This window comes from Dermochelys coriacea, chromosome 5 (genome assembly GCF_009764565.3).
Source record: "Dermochelys coriacea isolate rDerCor1 chromosome 5, rDerCor1.pri.v4, whole genome shotgun sequence".
NCBI lineage: Eukaryota > Metazoa > Chordata > Testudines > Dermochelyidae > Dermochelys > Dermochelys coriacea.
This window is the reverse complement of record NC_050072.1, coordinates 136,955,615-136,976,248: the sequence shown is the minus strand read 5'-3', so window position 1 is coordinate 136,976,248 and position 20,634 is coordinate 136,955,615. Positions and strand designations below refer to the sequence as shown.

Below are 20,634 nucleotides of genomic sequence, written 5' to 3'. Positions count from 1 at the left end.
GAAGTGCAAACAATTTCTGAGAGGGCAGCCTGCACCGGGACTCTAGTCAGCAGATGGTTTCACATCACAATCCTGCTACCATGTGCCCTGCCAATTTTTGGGTCATAAACCATGTTTCATTAGTCTCTTAGAAATATTTTTCTTATTGCTTTATTATTATGTGGCTCTTTCAGACAACAGGAGAAGCTGATTAGTGAAACCAAAAGTGTATAAAGAACTTGGGATTTAAAAGGTTTATATAAACCAAGAACAGTATTAAAATATCTCTGTCATCCCCTCTTCACTTCCTGCCCCCTCAAAAAACACGCATTGTGTCTGTAACTCCATTCATGGCAGGGAAATCCAGAGCTTTGAGGTCAGTTTCCAGTTTGTCACCAGACTCCCACAATGGGACTGTTCCATTAGTCATGGAAGTCAGCATGGTAAAGCAGGGTTAGGGGCTGGTAGCCAGGACTCCTGGGTTCTGTCCTTGGCTCTGGGAGGTAAGTGGAGGCTAGTGGGTTAGAGCAAGGGGACTGGGATCCAGAACTCCTGGTGTCTATCCCTGGCTCTAGAAGGTGAGTGGGATCTCGTAGATTAGAGCAGGAGGTCTGGGAGCCAGGACTCCTGGGTTCTGTCTCTGGAAGGGGAGTTGAGGCTTGTCAAAGTTCCTTCCCCATTCTGAACTCTAGGGTATAGATGTGGGGACCTGCATGAAAGACCCCCTAAGCTTATTCTTACCAGCTTAGGTTAAAAACTTCCCCAAGATACAAACTTTGCCTTGTCCTTGAACTGTATGCTGCCACCACCAAGCGTGTTAACAAAGAACAGGGAAAGAGCCCACTTGGAGATGTCTTTCACCAAAATATCCCCCCAAGCCCTACACCCCCTTTCGTGGGGAAGGCTTGATAAGAATCCTCACTAATTTGTATAGGTGAACACAGACCCAAACCCTTCGATCTTAAGAACAATAAAAAATCAATTAAGTTCTTAAAAGAAGAATTTTAATTAAAGAAAAGCTAAAAGAATCACCTCTGTAAAATCAGGATGGTAAATACCTTACAGGGTAATCAGATTCAAAACATAGAGAATCCCTCTAGGCAAAACCTTAAGTTACAAAAAGACACAAAAGCAGGAATATACATTCCATCCAGCACAGCTTATTTTACCAGCCATTAAACAAAAGGAAATCTAATGCATGTTCTAGCTACATTACTTACTAACTTAACAGGAGTTGTGAGGCTGCATTCCTGATCTGTCCCAGCAAAAGCATCGCACAGACAGAAAAACTCTTTGGTCCCGCCCCCCCCTCCAGATTTGAAAGTATCTTGTCCTCTCATTGGTCATTTTGGGTCAGGTGCCAGCTAGGTTACCTTAGCTTCTTAACCCTTTACAGGTGAAAGGGTTTTGCCTCTGGCCAGGAGGGATTTTATTGCACTGTATACAGAAAGGTGGTTACCCTTCCCTTTATATTTATGACCAGGCTAGTGGGTTAGAGCAGGAGGGGCTGGGAGCCAGGATTCCTGGGGTCTATTCCTGGCTCTTGCACTGCCTCACTGTGTGATCTTCAGCAAGTCTTCCCCCTTTCCTGTTTAGGGATTATACTGACATCCATGCTCTCTCACAGTTAGGTTTATGAGGATTGGTTAATATTATAGAAGGCTTCTAGTTTAAGTGCTACATATTTATTAGGATTTGAAGTGGTAGAGGCTGTGTCCAGGACTTTGTATGGTGGGGGTGCAATGTATGATAGGTGCATGGTGGCTGCACTGGAAGGGGTGGAGGGTTGCAGGACTCAGCCCTAACCTGGAGAGCTGACTGACGGATCCCTGCAGTGGGATGAAAGGGGGGTTTTAGTGGGGGGGGGATTTTCCCCATTGATCATTCTCTCCATTCCATTTCAGAACCAAATAACAATCTGATTCCCACTGTGGCTGGAGTTATCACTGCAGTTGTCCTGATTGGTGTTATAATTGGAGTAGTTATCTGGAAAAAGAAATGCCTAGGTAAAGAGCCTGGGATGGGTGGATTCTCTGGACTTGCTGGGCCCTGCAGACCCACCTAAGGACAATAGCAATACAAAAGCCAGTGTCAGTACTGTGTAACTCCCCCACTGCAGGACTGAGCTAATGACACTCAATGGGAGCTGCTGGAGGGACAGACCCAGAAACTGTGTGTTACAGTTTATATGGGATTAGGTTTTCCAAATTGCTCAGCACCCAGTGCACTGAGCTCTTTGGAAACTGTCTCATTGTTTTTTTTTTTTCCACCAAATGAATCCGATGAAGTGAGCTGTAGCTCACGAAAGCTTATGCTCTAATAAATTTGTTAGTCTCTAAGGTGCCACAAGTACTCCTTTTCTTTTTGCGAATACAGACTAACACGGCTGCTACTCTGAAACCTGTCTCATTGTGTCTTTCTCTCCTGCCAATTGTGAGCACCTGGGACCTTGAGACCATTACTGAGCGCCAGGGGGCTGTGCTGGGCCAGGGGCCTGCTGTGGACACTGATTGCAGTCGGTTCCTGCCTTGGGAGCTGCAGTCACTGAAATTTGCCTTCTCTCTGCAGGGAAGAAGGGAGATGGCTACGCTGTAGCTCCAGGTAAGTGACAAGAGACCCATCGCCTCTTTTCAAGTGGCCATCCCTGAACAGCCATCAGTATTTGCTTGTGGATTTTAGCCTAGAGGCTCTGACAGGAGATCCTCGCTCCCACTCATAGACCTTGTCTACAATGAGGATTTTAGGGAAATCTCCAACTATTGCTCTAGTACCATAGAATCATAGGACTGGAAGGGACCTCGAGAGGACACCTCGTCCTGTTCCCTACACTCATGGCAGGACTAGATATTATCTAGACCATCCCTGACTAACCTGCTCTTAAAAATCTCCACTTAGGGAGATTCCACAACCTCTCTAGGCAATTTATTCCAGTGCTTAACCACCCTGACAGGATTTTTTCCTAATGTCCAACCTAAACCTCCCTTGCTGCAATTTAAGCCCATTGCTGCTTCTCCTGTCCTCAGAAGTTGAAGAAAACAGTTTTTTCCCTCCTCCTTGTAACCTTTTATGTACTTGAAAACTGTTGTTATCAGATCTCCCCCTCAGTCTTCTCTTCTGCAGACTAAACCAACCCAATTCTTTCAATCTTCCCTCATAGGTCATGTTTTCTAGATCTTTAATCATTCTGTTGCTCTCCCATGGACTTTCTCCAATTTGTCCACATCCTTCCTGGACACAATACTCCAGTTAAGGCTGTATCAGCACAGAGTAGAGAGGAAGAATTACTTCTCGTGTCTTGCTTACGACACTCCAGCTAATACATCCCAGAACAATGTTTGCTTTTTTTGCAACAGTGTTACACTGCTGACTCATATTTAGCTTGTGATCCACTATGACCCCCTAGATCCCTCTCTGCAGTACTCCTTCCTAAGCAGTCATTTCCCAATTCTTTATGTGTGCAACTTCCAAAATGGGGTAATTTACATTTTTCCTTATTGAATTTCATCCTATTTACTTCAGACCATTTCTCCAGTTTGTCCAGATCATTTTGAATTTTCATCCTAGCCTCCAAAGCACTTGTAACCCCTCCCAGCTTGGTATCGTCTGCAAACTTTGTAAGTGTACTCTCTATGCCATTATCTAAACCATTGATGAAGACATTGAACAGAACCAGACCCAGAACTGATTCCTGAGGGACCCCACTCATTATTCCCTTCCAACATGACTGTGAACTATTGATAACTACTCTTTGGGAATGGTTTTCCAACCAGTTCTGCACCTACCTTATAGTAGCACCATCTAGGTTGTATTTTCCTAGTTTGTTAATGAGACAGTCCTGTGAGACAGTATCAAAAGCCTTACTAAAGTCAAGATATACCACATCTACCATTTCCCCCATATACACAAGGCTTGTTACCCTGTCAAAGAAAGCTATCAAGTTGGTTTGACACAATTTGTTCTTGACAAATCCATGCTGACTGTTACTTATCACCTTATTATCTTCTAGGTGTTTGCAAATTGATTGCTTCGTTATTTGCCCCACTATCTTTCCGGGTACTGAAGTTAAACTGACAGGTCTGTAATTCCTTGGGTTGTGCCTAAGCCCCTTTTTATAGATTGGCGCTATATTTCCCCTCTTCCAGTCCTCTCTCCCATCTTCCATGACTTTTCAGAGATATTGGCTCAGATATCGCCTCAGTCAGCTCCTTGAGTATTCTAGGATGCTTTTCATCAGGCCTTGGTGACTTGAAGACATCTAACTTGTCTAAATAATTTTTAACTTGTTCTTTCCCTATTTTAGCCTCAGAGTCCACCTCAATTTCACTGGTGTTCACTATATTAGACATCGAATCGCTATGAAACGTTTTCGTGAAAACTGAAGCAAAAAAGTCATTAAGCTCTTTTCCAATTTCTCATGTTCTGTTATTGTCTTTCCTTCACCATTGACTAATGGGCCTACCCTGTCCTTGGTCTTCCTCTTGCTTCTAATGTATTTGTAGAATGTTTTCTTGTTACCCTTTATGTCTCTAGCTAGTTTGATCTCTTTTTGCACCTTGGCCTTTCTAATTTTTCCCCTACATACTTGTGTTTTGTTTACAATTATCCTTTGTAATTTGACCTAGTTTCCACTTTGTGTAGGACTCTTGATTTTTAGATCATTGAAGATCTTCTGGTTAAGCCAGGGTGGTGTCTTGCCATCCTTCATTTCTTTCCTGTGCAGTGGGATAATTTGCACTTGTGCTCTTGATAATATCTCTTTGAGAACTTTCGAACTCTCCTGAACTGTTTTTCCCCTTAGACTTGCTTCCCATGGGATCTTACCTTAGCAAACTCAGGGATTTGCTAAAGTCTGCCTTCTTGAAATCCATTATTTTATTTTGTTGTTTTCCTTCCTACCATTCCTTAGAATCATGAACTCTATCATTTCCTGATCACTTTTACCCAGCTGCCTTCCACCTTCATATTCTCAACTAGTTCCTCCCTATTTGTCAAAGCCAAATCTAGAACAGCCTTTCCCCTTATAGCTTTCTCCACATTCTGAAAGAAAAATTGTCTCCGACACATTCCAAGAACTTGTTGGATAAACTTGTGACCTGCTCTGTTATTTTCCCAGCAGAGGTCTTCTTCAGTAGCGTAGAATGGCTGTGGACATATGTTCTATAACCTTGCTCAGAGCAAAGTTTAGATGATAGAAGGGTTAAAAACACCTGAACCCCATCTCCTCAATTGCTCCACCATTGCTCTCTCTGGTGGAATTGCATCGCTTGATAAGTATGGGTCCCATTTTTACTAGTGTAAACAAGGTGATAATCAGGAATGTATACGATGGTTTGGGGCTGAATTATTATCCCCCTAGAGCTGTGCTGTGTATGGCTGAGTGTGACCCTGAAGGTATCTGACCTGCTTTTAATGTTACACTTATTTTGACTTACCTGAAAGTTGGTTTGGTGCATATGAAATCTGGGCCTGATGCAAAGCCTGTTGAAGCCGATGGGAGTCTTTCCACTGACTTCAGATCAGCACCACTCCGTCGCCTCAATGACAAGAAGTTCAAATCCCCTCCTCAGTTGTCTCCTGCAATTAGCTTTAGGAACAGGACCAAGACTAAAACTATGGGAAATATTTATTTAAATTATCGACTGCATCTGAGGCCATCTAATGCTGGTATGAAGAGCCAGTATAAAGTGCACATATCTGCCGGGCCCTGCTAGGGTGTAGTCATACAATTCTCCCTTTACCCTCTCCCGGGTGCCTCCAGTGGGTAATGGAGGGGGTTTGAGCAGTGCCAACAAAACCTCCGCAGAGCACCACCCTTCCTCCTACAGCTGGCCTCAGTTGTGCCTCCCTCCCTCCTCCTCATTACTCCAGAACAACGGAAATTCACACACAAGAACTTTGTTAATGGGGAGTTAAGGTTGCAGGTGCTCAGCCCTGCCCTGGGCTCCCCGTGTCTTTTCAGAATGGGAGTGTTTCATTCCCAGAAGCCAAAGGTTGGCAAACCAGGATATGCAGAGGTATTATGGCCAAATTCACAGCCACAAAAAACGCATCACAGACCATGAAATCTGTACAGATTTTACAGGGGAGACCAGTGTTTCTCAAACTGGGGGTCCTGACCCAAAAGAGGGTTGTGTGTGTGATGGTGGGGGGGGGGGGGGTTGCAAGGTTATTGGAGGGAATCACAGTATCGCCACCCTTACTTCTGTGCTCCCTTCAGAGCTGGGGAGCCAGAGAACGGTGACTGCTGGCCAGGCACCCAGCCCTGAAGGCAGTGCCCCGAAAGCAGCAGCGCAGACATAAGGGTCGCAATGCCGTGACCCATCGACAATAACCTCGCCGCCCCCCACTGGCCCCTTTTTGGGTCAGGACCCTACAGGTACAACTCTGAGAAATTTCAGATTTAAATAGTTGAATAATGAAAATTACAACTTTTTACATTCTTTGACTGAAATTGACCAAAACAGACCGTGAATTTGGTAAGGTCTTAATTATGATGCTTCCCACGCAACTTGAACTCTGCCCCAGTGGGTCTGGGAATAGGAACAGGGAATAGACCAGCACCATGCCAAACCAAGCTTGCCCTTGTCTCTGTGCCCAGCACCACCCCAAATCAGCATGCCTCTTCATGCCGTTCACATTGTGCAGTGCCATTGATTAAGGCAGGAATTATTGTCGATTGGCAGCAGGTGAGGGTGAAGACCAAAGGCACAGACCAAAGGGGGCAGAGTTGAGGTTGTTTGGCCTGAGTATCCTTAGCCCCCATCTCCTACTTTGCCAGCCGTTGAATGTTGCGTATTCCAAGCTCCCGTTCTGGTGAGACATGAAGAGCACAGAGTCGTGCTGACCCCCTGCAATGGTGACATTTTTTGAAGGTGAATAACGGAAATCCTGGGCAGCTGCCCTGTAGACTGGTCTGTACACCAAGCACCCCACTGCTAGGGAAGAGTGAGGTGATGACTGTTCCCTTTGGATAGGAGTCCCCGTATCTACTAACTATCCTGAAGCCCTGCCCTGTGAGAGATGCTAATATTCTCTCTCTTCTCCTCCTCCTCTGCACAGCAAATGACCAAGGATCTAGTGGCTCTGACCTATCTGCCAAGGGTAAGTGGGGCTCTAGCCTAGGGGTTCACTGCTCTCACTGAGGCCTCTGGAGAGAGACACCTAGTCCAAGTCATTGGACCCTGAGTCTTCCTGGCCTGTCCCCTCTAGCAAACCAGCCCCAAGGAGCGGGACAGGGGGGTTCTGGATCTCTTATTTCCCTTTTATTCACACTGGGGATGCAGGAACAGGTTTGCAGCCAAATCCCCCTTGTTTTCTCTGTCATGGCTTTAGGTGTGAAAGACTCTAGTGAGAGGGATTTCTCTGTGGCTGCTGGTACAGCATGAGCTGAGATCAGCTTTTGCAATGATAACTCCAGCTGCTTCAGAGAACAGTCTCCAGTGAAACTGCAGGGAGGAAGCAGAGGGACAGAGCCCAGCACTTGGGGCTCCAGAAACACGGGTCACTGACACTGGAGCTACAAGCTTTGTCAGCGGGGTTAGAGCTTTTGTCCACCAAACCCTGCAGCCACAAGGGCGACCGTTCCACAGCAGTGTGCACTGTCATTGCAAAACATTATGGCAGGTTCCCTTTAATAGACGTTGCCTGTGTTTAACTTCTGCAGCTTAACTGAGCCTGTTGGAGTCTGTGCCACAACCTGAGGGCACCCCAGAGTGGAAGATGGATGAGCTCTGCTCTGTCTCCCTACAAGAACCAATCAACCTCTCCCTAGCTTTTCTCTGGCACTTGGAGTGTCCTGTGTGGGATTTGTGGCCTCATCTATCTGCTCACTGAACCACTTTTGCTTTTCAGATGTAATAGTTTGCTGTAATAATGTTTTATTTGCACAAAATAATTTCCAAAATTTTAATGGATTAAAAACTCTTTTACTAAAAGTTTAGTATTTGCCCCATTTAGTGTGTGCACACAGTGTTCTGGCTGTGCAGTGCTGTTTGCACACCCTGTACGGTGCGCTAGATCCGTGAGCAGTAACTGCTAGTGTGTCTATGGTGGGGGATGTCTTTCTTTTCTGTAGAATTTCATGATTATAACATGGTAAATGGCCTGGTCTATTCGCAGCTGGTAGCGCTGTTGCCATCATCAGCTGAGGACATCTGTTGGACAGGAATAAGTGTCTGTGTTTAGTTTATAACTGCCTGAAATGTCCTTTTCACCATTCATAGAGCCATAGAAATGCTGGGCTACTAGGGCCCTCAAGATCATCAACTCGAGCCCCTGATCTCAGGCAGCACCAAGTAAACCTAAACCATCCCTGACAGGTGTTTGTCCAACCTGTTCTTAAAAACCTCCAATGACAGGGATTTCACATCCTCTCTAGGCAACCTGTGTGATGAAGTGGGGCATTTTCCTAACGTTGCATATGTATACTGTGTGCCTCAGTTTCCCCTATGTTATGCATGTCTAACCAGGGTGGGAGGGGGTGTTTATTGTTGCAGAGGACCAGGTGTAACCCAGTCTAGCAGCCTGGACCCCAGACCATGGCCTGGACACTTTGTAACTTAGCAACTGATGACTCAAAGGCCCATCCCAACTTGCAGCCAGCCAGTTATGGGCGGTGGAGAGAACAAAGAGCTGAAGAGAGAGTCACCTGGAGACCTGTTTGCCCGGGAAAGAAGACAAAGATGGAAGAGGGGCCTTGGAGGTGATATGGGGTGGGCCGCAGAAAAGGGGGAGTCACTTCTGGGTTGGGAACGAAGAGCAGCTTGAGCCCACCTGGACGAGGACAGACCCAGATGGACACCCTTGAGAACGTCTTGTAATCTGCTCCAGACGTACAATAAACCCTTCTGTGTTGTGCTGGCTGAGAATCACTGCAGGCTCGAGAGAGGCAGGCATGCTGGAGGCTCACACATGCGATACTGGGAAGCGGAGGAGAAGGCTACAGCTTAAACCCCAAGCAAAGAGTGTGTCCTTATGTAGGGTCATCACTCTGAAAGGCCGGTTCCTCTCAGGGGCCATACGGAGCCAAGAGAGCACTGGCCTGTTCCACAGTTAACTGTCCTTATAGCTAGAGAGTTTTTCATAATATCTAACCTAAATTCCCCCTTCTACTATCCGTGCACCTGGAGAACAATTGATCACCGTCCTCTTCAGAGCAGCCCTTCATGCAGGGGTAGTTGTTTATTTTTTATCAAGGTCCAAATTTCTTGGTCAAGATATAGTCACAGTCTAGTCTCAAGAGAAACATTTTTCACACCACAAGTGCCCCTGTTCAACTAACGCATACAGTGCTGTGAAATATACCGAGGGCTATATTGTTTATATTTTTAGTGCATTAAATCAAAAATAAAATCAAACAACTGTATATCCTAAAAATAACCTCCAAGAAAGATGTAATTTATCTGAAACTTTGAGAAAGTATTTAGAAAAATGTCAAATAGATGCAAATATTAGCATTAAAAATACTTTCAGGTAACAGTTTTAAGTTTTGTATGAGTTTTGTCAAATATGGTTATTGTAGGCATATCTGCATAGAGATAAACAGATTCAAAACTTTTTCAGCTGTTTGTGGTTTATTTACCATAAGTATCAGAGTCTGAAAGAAACACTTAGTACACCTGAACTCTTCATCTTTTATGATTCAAGCCTTTCCACTAACAAATACCCACCCACCACCATTCCCAGATCCTTCTCAGCAGTGCTACTGCCGAGCCAGTTTGCCTCATTCTGTATTTGTGCATTTGGTTTTCCTTCCCTACGTGGTTCACCCACATTTCTTTGTTGAATTTCATTTTGTTGTCTATTGCCCAGTTCTCTAATTTATCAAGAGCCCTCTGAATTTTAGCTCTGTCCTCCAAAGTTTTGGCAACCTCTTCCCCCCACCCCGCCCTGCAACTTTGTGTCAGCTGCAGCATTGATCAGTATGGTCTCTGTACCTACATCCAGGTCATTAATAACAATGTTAAACACTGGACCCAGAACAGATCCCTGTGGAAGCCCACTTAAGACCTCCTCTTTTGCCCTCACAATTTACAGCTCTCTCCTCCCCCTCGGGCTGCAATGACCCTCTACGAGTTAACAGGACCTTTTTCCAGTGAAAGAGCCTTTATCACACAGTGAATATTCTTAAACATGTACATGTATTTATTAGCAATCAACAACTGATCAGCAGTACACACACACCAAGCATCTAATGCTCACCACTCCCAATAAAGCAGACAGACATCTCCTAAAGGCCAGTCAGCGTTGTGTCATCTGCAGCTCTGGCTTCGCCACAGTCTGGTCAGGCAAGGGTTAAAAATCCTAGCAGTTCTGGTCTCGAGCTGTATCCCCAAGTTAAGTTCCAATGAGCTTGTTTTCTCACCCTCATATAGTTAAAATGAGAGTTCTTCTTATACCTTTGCCAATTGTTTTACTCAAAGCATGACTGTACCCTACATCGAACCAATCATAACCCCTAATGGGCTAAAACAATGTTCTAGCAACAGCGAAGCCTTATACTTTCCACTTATCAGCAAAAGCAGCTTTTAACTAAAACTTACACGGGCCCCCAGTAAGAACCTTGCAGATACTCCAGGTTAGCGTGTCCATACTCCCTTCTGATCCAGTGAATCTGTGACGTTACTGTATCTATCCCTGCTAGTAATGCTGCAGCTGCACCTGGCATTCGTTGTCCAGTGCGCTCAGGAGCACAGCAGGGGATCTGTCTTGTTCCTTCCCCCATAGTGGGGCTGCATGGACTCACCACAGGCTGGTGAGGTTGCAGGTGAGAGACAGAGATGGCCTGGAGACCCCCTCCCCTGCCAGTTTCCACAGACTGGGCCAGCCCCCTCTGCCTGTCCTATGGAGCCTGCATGGCTTGCTGGGTGGGCTCTAACCTCCTGCATGGCTCTGTATCACACCACAATGTAAAGGGGACATGGTGGGGCCTCGGGTGCTGGTGGCTCCTTCCTTGGGAATTTGTGTACTTGGTGCCCTGGGTTCACCTCTCCTAGTGGCAGAGAGCACAGGAACAGCCAGTGCAAACTTTATAGCCTTCCCCTCTGCTCGTGGGTGGCTGAGCTTAAAGATGCCTGGAATCCAGCCTGTGAACTAGGCACCTTCATACAAAAGAGAGCTGATTCCCTGACCCATGGCCAGATGCAAGCTGGCATCAAACAGCTCACTCTGGGCAGGGCCTTGTACCCTTACCTATCCCTATTTCCCCAGAGTTCAAAGTTCAAAATCCCCCTCAACTCTTCCTTTACATTAAGAGATGAATAGCGTCTGAGCTACGTGGACAGTGATTTGCACTAGTTGGTGTGGGGATGGGGGGGCTTCATGTTGTTTGGGGTTGGGGATCTCCCTGTGCATATCCCCCATCCCAGAGCCCACTCCAGATTCATCTATAACCCCCCCGCGCTCTCCCAGGAGCTGGGGCTGCCTCCTCTCTGCATGATGAGTTCCCTTCTTGATGGAGGGCTGTTGCAGCTGCCGTGGTCTGGTGTAGTTTCACTCTGTTGTGATTGTGATGATGACTGTGCCGGTTTCAGGCAGCCCAGGGGCTCTGTGAGAGTGAGCGGCTGACGGGATGTTTTGATCTAGAACAAGGGTTCTCCAACTTCATTGCACCATGACCCCTTTCTGACAACAAAAATTACTACATGTCCACAGGAGGGGGGTATCGAAGTCCAAGCCCACCTGAGCCCCACTGCCCTAGGTGGGGAAGTCCAAGCCCAAGAGCTTCAGCCCCAGGCAGGGGGACCTGTAACCTCAGCCTCATTGCCTACCACTGAAGCCCTCAGGCAAGTCTAAGCCAGCCTGGTGACCCCATTAAAATGGATTAATGACCCACTTTGGGATCCTGACCCACAGTTTGAGAAACGCTGATCTAGAAAATTAAAAAGTTTCTACTGGTACCTAAAGGGCAGCTGCCCTTAATGATTTTATAAAAGAGATTATTTTACATAGTCTATTCTGATATATTAGTAGTAGCAGTGAAATGCTAATCATGTAAAAATAATCTACTAAAATATCTAAATGAAATTTCAAAATTATTATATTTTCTAATATGATTGTTTTAAAAAATTCTCTCATTGGCAGTTTCAAAAAATATTTGTTTTCATTTTTAAGTGGATCAGAAGCAAATTTCAATATATTAAAATTCCCCATAAAATAGAAATTCCAGTTTTTGACCAGCTCTCCCCATAATTCCTGCTTCCCAGCCCCCATTATAACACGGCTTTTGCCTTCATTATCACAGCCAATGCTGGTCAAACTGAAATGCAACCAAGACAGTTTAATAGAGCCTGACGAAGAAACCAGGGATAGTCTGTTCTGTGTTTGTACAGCGCCTAGCACAATGGGACCCTGGTTCATGCCCATGGCCACTATGGTAAAACATACGATAAATGACAATTCTGTGGGCAGAGGGATCTTGAATGCTGGGAGTGGGAGAGTGGGACGTGACGTGTCCTGGAGCCAGCCGAGGGCAGCAACAACCTCCTGACAGACCTGTACTCCCGCTCCTGTCTCTGGGGTCATTAGTGGTGATTCTGTCCCTAGCCTCTATTGGAAAATGCACAAAAAGCAGGACTGACCTGCCTCTCTACCACAGTGTGATCGTTACACAGAGACTCTGTTCGGGTATGTAAGGGTTAAGTAAAGACCTGGGTAACTGTTACCATGGTAATAGGGGAGTATGGCACAGGCAAGCACTATCCCATGCTTGATAGATAAAGTTTGCTACCCGTCCCTTCCCTTTTTGTTTGTTAAGGATAGATAAGCATAGTAGTTGCATAAGAAATGTGACTGTCTAAGGAATACCCTTTGTGTGAAGTAGTGTTATCTCTCCTCTCCCTTCTTTGTCCCAGCTACATAAATGTGTTCAGGGTCATGGCTCCTTCCCCCCCCCCCATAAACTGCTGATTAAGGGGAGTTGTGGTGACAATTGTTGTAAAGAAATATGTGTTGGAGGTAAAAGTGCCTGCGCAATATGCTTAATGCTGTAAACAGTAAACGGGGCGGGGCGGGTATAATTATATTCATGACGTGGCTATTACTATTCATTATATGGGCGTTCATACCACTAAATAAGGGGTTGGGGGTATTGCAGCAAATATCTGTATTTGCATATTAACTTAGATAAAAGTGTGCAATGTAGTTAAACCCGTTGCTTACTCAACAATTGGGTCGAGGGGAAGAAGTACTGCAGTAAAGGAGTCCCTTTTACTCAATCCGCCTCTGGGTCTTCCTGCTCCTTCTTTCCATCTCGAACAGACTCCAGTTCTGGCACAACACCACGTCACAGGACAGCTGAATTTTCTGGGGAAAAATTGGCTAAATGCAGGATTAAAAATCAATCATTTCTTAAAATGTCATCTTGTGTCTCCCTTCCCTAACCTAGCCTTTCTCAAAGGCCAGGTGAGATGATCATGAGTATGAAACTGGAGAAAAGCCTGTTGAGAGTCTTTGGGTTAAGGTTAGAGCAAGAGTAACAAGGGTGATGTAATGGAGGGCATGTGCTATAGACCACCGGATCAGAAGGATGAGGTAGACGAGGCTTTCTTCGGACAACTAAGAGAAGTTTCCAGATCACAGACCCTGGTTCTAATGGGGGACTTCAATCACCCTGACATCTGCTGGGAGAGCAATTCAGCAGCGCACAGACAATCCAGGAAGTTTTTGGAGAGTGTTGGGGACACCTTCCTGGTGCAAGTGCTGGAGGAACCAACTAGGGGCCGTGCTCCCCTTGACCTGTTGCTCACAACACAAGAATTGGTAGGGGAAGTAGAAGTGGGTGGCAACCTAGACAGCAGTGACCATGAGATGGTTGAGTTCAGGAACTTGACAAAAGGAAGAAAGGAGAGCAGCAAAATACAGATGCTGGACTTCAGAAAAGGAGACTTTGACTCACTTAGGGAGCTGATGAGCAGGATCCCTTGGGAGGTTAATACGAGGGGGAAAGGAGTCCAGGAGAGCTGGCTGTATTTTAAAGAAGCTTTATTGAGGGTGCAGGAACAAACCATCCCGATGTTCAGAAAGAATAGCAAATATGGCAGGTGACCAGCTTGGCTTAACAGTGAAATCTTTGGTGAGTTTAAACACAAAAAGGAAGCTTACAAGAAGTGGAAACTTGGACAGATGACCAGGGAGGAGTATAAAAATATTGCTCGAGCATTCAGGGGTGTAATCAGGAAGGTCAAAACACAATTGGAGTTGCAGCTAGCAGGGGATGTGAAGGGTAACAAGAAGGGCTTCTACTGGTATGTTAGCAACAAGAAGACGGTCAGGAAAAGTGTGGGACCTTTACTGAATGGGGGGGCAACCTAGTGAGAGATGATGAGGAAAAAGCTGGAGTACTCAATGCTTTTTTTGCCTCCGTCTTCACAAACAAGGTCAGCTCCCAGAATGCTGCACTAGGGAACACGCTATGGGGAGGAAGTGAGCAGCACTCAGTGGAGAAAGAATAGGTTAAGGACTATTTAGAAAATCTGGACATGCACAAGTCCATGGGTCCAGATCTAACGCATCCAAGGGTGCTGAGGGAGTTGGCGGATGTGATTGCAGAGCCATTGGCCATTATCTTTGAAAATTTGTGGCGATCGGGGGAGGTCCCGGATGATTGGAAAAAGGCAAATATAGTGCCCATATTTTAAAAAGGGAAGAAAGAGAACCCAGGGAACGACAGACTGGTCAGCCTCACTTCAATCCCTGGCAAAATCATGGAGCAGGTCCTCAAGGAATCCATTTTGAAGCACTTGGAGGTGATCAGGAACAGTCAACATAGATTCAGCAAGGGCAAGTCATGCCTGACTAACCTGATTACCTTCTGTGAGGAGATAACTGGCTCTGTGGATATGGGGAAAGTGGTGGATGTGATCTATCTTGACTTTAGCAAAGCTTTTGATACGGACTCCCACAGTATTCTTGCAAGCAAGTTAAAGACATATGGATTGGATGAATGGACCAAAGTGGATATAAAGCTGGCTACATTGTTGGGCTCAACGGGTAGTGATCAATGGCTCAATGTCTTGTTGACAGCCGGTATAAAGAGGAGTACCCCAGGGGTCAGTCCTGGGGCCGGTTTTGTTGAACATAGATTCATAGATGCTAAGGTCAGAAGGGACCATTCTGATCATCTAGTCCAACCTCCTGCACAACGCAGGCCACAGAATCTCACCCACCCACTCCCACGAAAAACCTCACCCATGTCTGAGCTATTGAAGTCCTCAAATCGTGGTTTAAAGACTTCAAGGAGCAGAGAAGCCTCCCTCAAGTGACCCGTGCCCCATGCTACAGAGGAAGGCGAAAAACCTCCAGGGCCTCTCCAATCTACCCTGGAGGAAAATTCCTTCCCAACCCCAAATATGGCGATCAGCTAAACCCTGAGCATATGGGCAATGTTCACCAGCCAGATACTACAGAAAATTCTTTCCTGGGTAACTTAGATCCCATCCATCTAATATCCAATCTCAGGGGATTAGGCCTATTTACCCTAAATATTTAAAGATCAATTAATTACCAAAATCACATTATCCCATCATACCATCTCCTCCATAAACTTATGGAGTAGAATCTTAAAGCCAGATAGATCTTTTGCCCCCACTGCTTCCCTTGGAAGGCTATTCCAAAACTTCACTCCTCTGATGGTTAGAAACCTTCGTCTAATTTCAAGTCTAAACTTCCTGGTGGCCAGTTTATACCCATTTGTTCTTGTGTCCACATTGGTGCTGAGCTGAAATAATTCCTCTCCCTCTCCTGCATTTATCCATCTGATATATTTATAGAGAGCAATCATATCACCCCTCAACCTTCTTTTAGTTAGGCTAAACAAGCCAAGCTCCTTAAGTATCCTTTCATAAGACAAGATTTCCATTCCTCGGATCATCCTAGTAGCCCTTCCCTGTACCTGCTCCAGTTTGAATTCATCCTTTTTAAACATGGGAGACAAGAACTGCACACAGTATTCTCGGTGAGGTCTCACCAGTGCCTTGTATAATGGTACTAAAACCTCCTTATCCCTACTGGAAATGCCTCTCCTGATGCATCCCAAAACCGCATTAGCTTTTTTCACAGCCATATCACATTGGCAGCTCATAGTCATCCTATGATCAACCAATACTCCAAGGTGCTTCTCCTCTTCCGTTACTGCTAATTGATGCCTCCCCAACTTATAACTAAAATTCTTGTTATTAATCCCTAAATGTATAACCTTACACTTCTCACTATTAAATTTCATCCTATTACTATTACTCCACTTTACAAGGTCATCCAGATCCCCCTGTATAATATCCCGATCCTTCTCCGAATTGGCAATACCTCACAGCTTTGTATCATCTGCAAACTTTATTAGCACACTCCCACTTTTTGTTCCAAGGTCAGTAATAAAAAGATTAAATAATATTGGTCCCAAAACCGATCCCTGAGGAACTCCACTGGTAACCTCCCTCCAACCTGACAATTCGCCTTTCAGTAGGACCCGTTGCAGTCTCCCCTTTAACCAATTCCTTATCCACCTTTTGATGTTCAAATTGATCCCCATCTTCTCCAATTTAACTAATAATTCCCCATGTGGCACGGTATCAAATGCCTTACTGAAATCTAGGTAAATTAGATCCACTGCATTTCCTTTATCTAAAAAATCTGTTATTTTCTCAAAGAAGGAGATTAGGTTGGTTTGGCACGATCTACCTTTTGTAAAACCATGTTGTATTTTGTCCCATTTACCATTGACTTCAATGTCCTTAACTAATTTCTCCTTCAAAATTTTTTCCAGGACCTTGCATGCTACAGATGTCAAACTAACTGGTCTGTAGTTACCCGGATCGCTTTTTTTTCCTTTCTTAAAAATAGGAACTAGATTAGCAATTCTCCAATCATTCGGTACAACTCCTGAGTTTACAGATTCATTAAAAATTCTTGCTAATGGGCTTGCAATTTCAGGTGCCAATTCCTTTAATATTCTTGGATGAAGATTATCTGGGCCCCCCGATTTAGTCCCATTAAGCTGTTTCAGTTTTGCTTCTACCTCAGATATGGTAATATCTACCTCCATATCCTCATTCCCGTTTGTCATGCTACCATTATCTCTAAGATCCTCTTTAGCCTTATTAAAGACTGAGGCAAAGTATTTGTTTAGATATTGGGCCATGCCTAGATTATCTTTAACCTCCACTCCATCCTCAGTGTTCAGAGGCCCCACTTCTTCTTAGTTTTCTTCTTATTTATATGGCTATAGAACCTTTTACTATTGGTTTTAATTCCCTTTGCAAGGTCCAACTCAACTCGACTTTTAGCCTGTCTCACTTTATCCCTACATGTTCTGACCTCAATTAGGTAGCTTTCCTTCCTGATCCCTCCCATCTTCCACTCCCTGTATGCTTTCTGCTTCTTCTTAATCACCTCTCCAAGATGCTTGCTCATCCAGCTTGGTTTACAACTCCTGCCTATGAATTTTTTCCCCTTTCTTGGGAACAGGCTTCCGATAGCTTCTGCAGCTTTGATTTAAAGTAATCCCAGGCCTCCTCTACCTTTAGATCCATAAATTCTTCAGTCCAATCCACTTCCCTAACTAATTTCCTTAATTTTTGAAAGTCAGCCCTTTTGAAATCAAAAACTCTAGTTGCAGATTTATTTTTGTTAATCCTTCCGTTCAGTTTGAACTGAATTAGCTCATGATCACTTGAGCCAAGATTGTCCCCTACAACCATTTCTTCTATGAGGTTCTCGCTACTCACCAAAATTAAATCTAAAATGGCATCCCCTCTAGTCGGTTCAGCAACTACTTGATGAAGGAATCCATCAGCTATCGCATCTAGGAAAATCTGAGCCCTATTATTATTACTAGCACTGGTCCTCCAGTCTATATCTGGGAAGTTAAAGTCTCCCATGATCACGCAGTTTCCATTAGTATTTACTTTATTAAAAACATTAAAAAGGACTCTATCCATATCCAAATTAGATCCCGGAGGTCTATAGCACACCCCAAGCACTATCGTAGGAGAGGCTCTACTAGTTTTCTTCCCCAATGTAATTTTTGCCCAGACTGACTCTGTCTTAACCATTCCATCGCTTCTTATTTCTTTACATTCTACCTCCTCATTGATATACAATGCTACTCCATCACCTTTACCTTTGCTTCTGTCTTTCCTAAACAGCACATACCCTTCAATACCTGTAGTCCAGTCATGACTACTATTCCACCATGTTTCTGTTATCCCTATAATATCTGGTTTCACTTCCTGCACCAGTAGCTCTAGTTCCTCCATTTTGTTACCTAGGCTCCTCGCATTGGTGTACAAACATCTTAATTTTTGCTGTTTGGCCTCGCTCACATTTTGTACCTTATTAGGCACAGTCATTCTACAGCCAGTATAACCTATTAGACTAGTATCCACACCGCCCTCGCTCCTTATATACATTCTCCTACCCACGGCTGTATCCTTTCTTACTTCATCTTCTTCCCTCTCAATGCTAAAATCTGTTGTGGAGGTTACCTGGACATCTCCCAACCATCTCCCGCAAATTCCTAGTTTAAAGCTCTCTTTATCAGTTCTGACAGCCTCCATCCTAGAAGTCTATTTCCTTCCCTACTCAGATGAAGTCCATCCCTAGAGAACTGACCTCTGTCCATGAATGCCTGCCAGTGGCCATACATCCCAAAGCCCTCTTTATAGCACCACTGCCTAAGCCATCTGTTGACAGTCATAGTCTTGTCACACCTTTGTTGCCCTTCTCTAGGAACAGGCAGGATCCCACTAAAGATCACCTGAGCCTCAATTTCCTTAAGCGTCTTCCCCAGCCTAGCATAGTCTCCCTTAATACTTTCTAGCGAGAATCTAGCCGTATCATTTGTTCCCACATGAAGGATAATTAGGGGATTCTTTCCCGCTCCCTTTAGGATCCTTTTCAACCTCAGGTCTACATCCCATATCTTAGCACCCGGAAGACAGCACTCTCTTCTATTCTCTGGATCTGCTCTGGTTACAGGCCTGTCTATTCTTCTCAATAAAGAGTCCCCTATCACATAGACCTGCCTTTTCCTGGTGTCAGTGCTATTTTCCAGTCTCTCCCCTGTTTCCTCTGGCTGCAAGTTCTTTCCATTCCTATTTTCCCTTATAATCCTCTTCAACCCATCCTGTATCCCCCTGGGGCTCATATTTGGTGTAGTCTCCCTTGACTCTTCCCTTTTCCTATAGGGCTAGCCTCTCTTCTCTTCTTCCTTACCCTTCCACCTTCAACAAGTACCTGCTGAGCCCCTTCTTCATTTTCCAACTCTGAAAACCTATTCCTAAGCACTATTTTTCTTTCACTAGCCCCTCTTTTCCTCTGCCTGGCTCTTTTAGTCACATGCTTCCACTGACCACTTTCCTCAGCCAGTTTCCCCTCAAAATTCCCCAGCCCTGCTTCCATCTGTAAGTCTGAGCTTTCCCTTCAGATACCTCATGTCTTTGCTCCATCATCTGCTCAAACCCCTTCCTAAACTCAACCAGACTTTCCACCTGCATCTCCAAACCTCGGATCTTTTCCTCCATCAGCTCTATCAGACGGCATTTCATGCAGAAAAAACTCTTACCAGGTCCCCCCTCCAGGATCATGTACATACCACAGCTTCCACATCCAGTATCCTCATTGTGTCTTCCACTACAGGAGTCACTCCCACAGCTGCCTCCATATCCGTCATAGCCTTCCCACCTAAGTCCTGTTAATCTGGGAAACACAAGCCACACCAAAAAGACCACCCCCCACAGCAAACACAAACCCCAAACAAGCACCACAATACAAACTCCCCTTGCAAACTCCCACTCAAACTCCCCTGTTTATAGCTCTGTTTGCTAGCTCCTGTGACGCTGCAGCTGTCTGAATGATCTTCATTAATGATCTGGATGATGGGATGGATTGCACCCTCAGCAAGTTTGCATATGACACTAAGCTGGGGGGAGAGGTAGATAGGATGGAGGGTAGGAATAGGGTCCAGAGTGACTTAGACAAATTGGAGGATTGGGTCAAAAGAAATCTGGTGAGGTTCAACAAGGACAAATGCAGAGTCCTGCACTTAGGAAGGAAGAATCCCATGAACCGCTACAGGCTGAGGACTGACTGGCTAAGTGGTAGTTCTGCAGCAAAGGACCTGGGGATTACAGTGGATGAGAAGCTGGATATGAGTCAGCAGTGTGCCCTTGTTGCCAAGAAGGCCAACAGCATATTAGGCTGCATTAATAGGAGCATTGCCAGCAGATCAAGGGAAGTGATTATTCCCCTCTATTCGGCACTGGTGAGGCCACATCTGGAGTATTGTGTCCAGTTTTGGTCCTCCCACTACAGAAAGGATGTGAACAAATTGGAGAGAGTCCAACGGAGGGCAATGAAAATGATTAGGACGCTGGGGCACATGACGAATGAGGAGAGGCTGAGGGAACTGGGGTTATTTAGTCTGCAGAAGAGAAGAGGGGATTTTATAACAACCTTCAACTACCTGAAGGGGGATTCCAAAGAGGATGGAGCTCGGCTGTTCTCAGTGGTGGCAGATGACAGAACAAGGAGCAATGGTCTCAAGTTGCAGGGGGGGAAGTCTAGGTTGGATATTAGGAAGAACTATTTCACTAGGAGCATGGTGAAGCACTGGAATGGGTTACCTAGGGAGGTGGTGGAGTCTCCATCCTTAGTGGTTTTTAA

At 45.1% G+C, this 20,634-nt stretch overlaps 1 protein-coding gene across 1 annotated transcript in view; it reads left to right on the top strand.

Annotated features, from left to right (window-relative positions):
• Positions 1 to 7,907, top strand: part of LOC119856331 (class I histocompatibility antigen, F10 alpha chain-like) — a 152,354-nt gene extending 144,447 nt beyond the window's left edge. Inside the window, 4 exon segments of the mRNA XM_043515423.1 lie at positions 1,884 to 1,985; positions 2,548 to 2,580; positions 7,039 to 7,080; positions 7,643 to 7,907. Coding sequence (XP_043371358.1) covers positions 1,884 to 1,985; positions 2,548 to 2,580; positions 7,039 to 7,080; positions 7,643 to 7,647 — 182 coding nt within the window. The 3' untranslated portion in view covers positions 7,648 to 7,907.
• Positions 7,908 to 20,634: the final 12,727 nt, after the last annotated feature.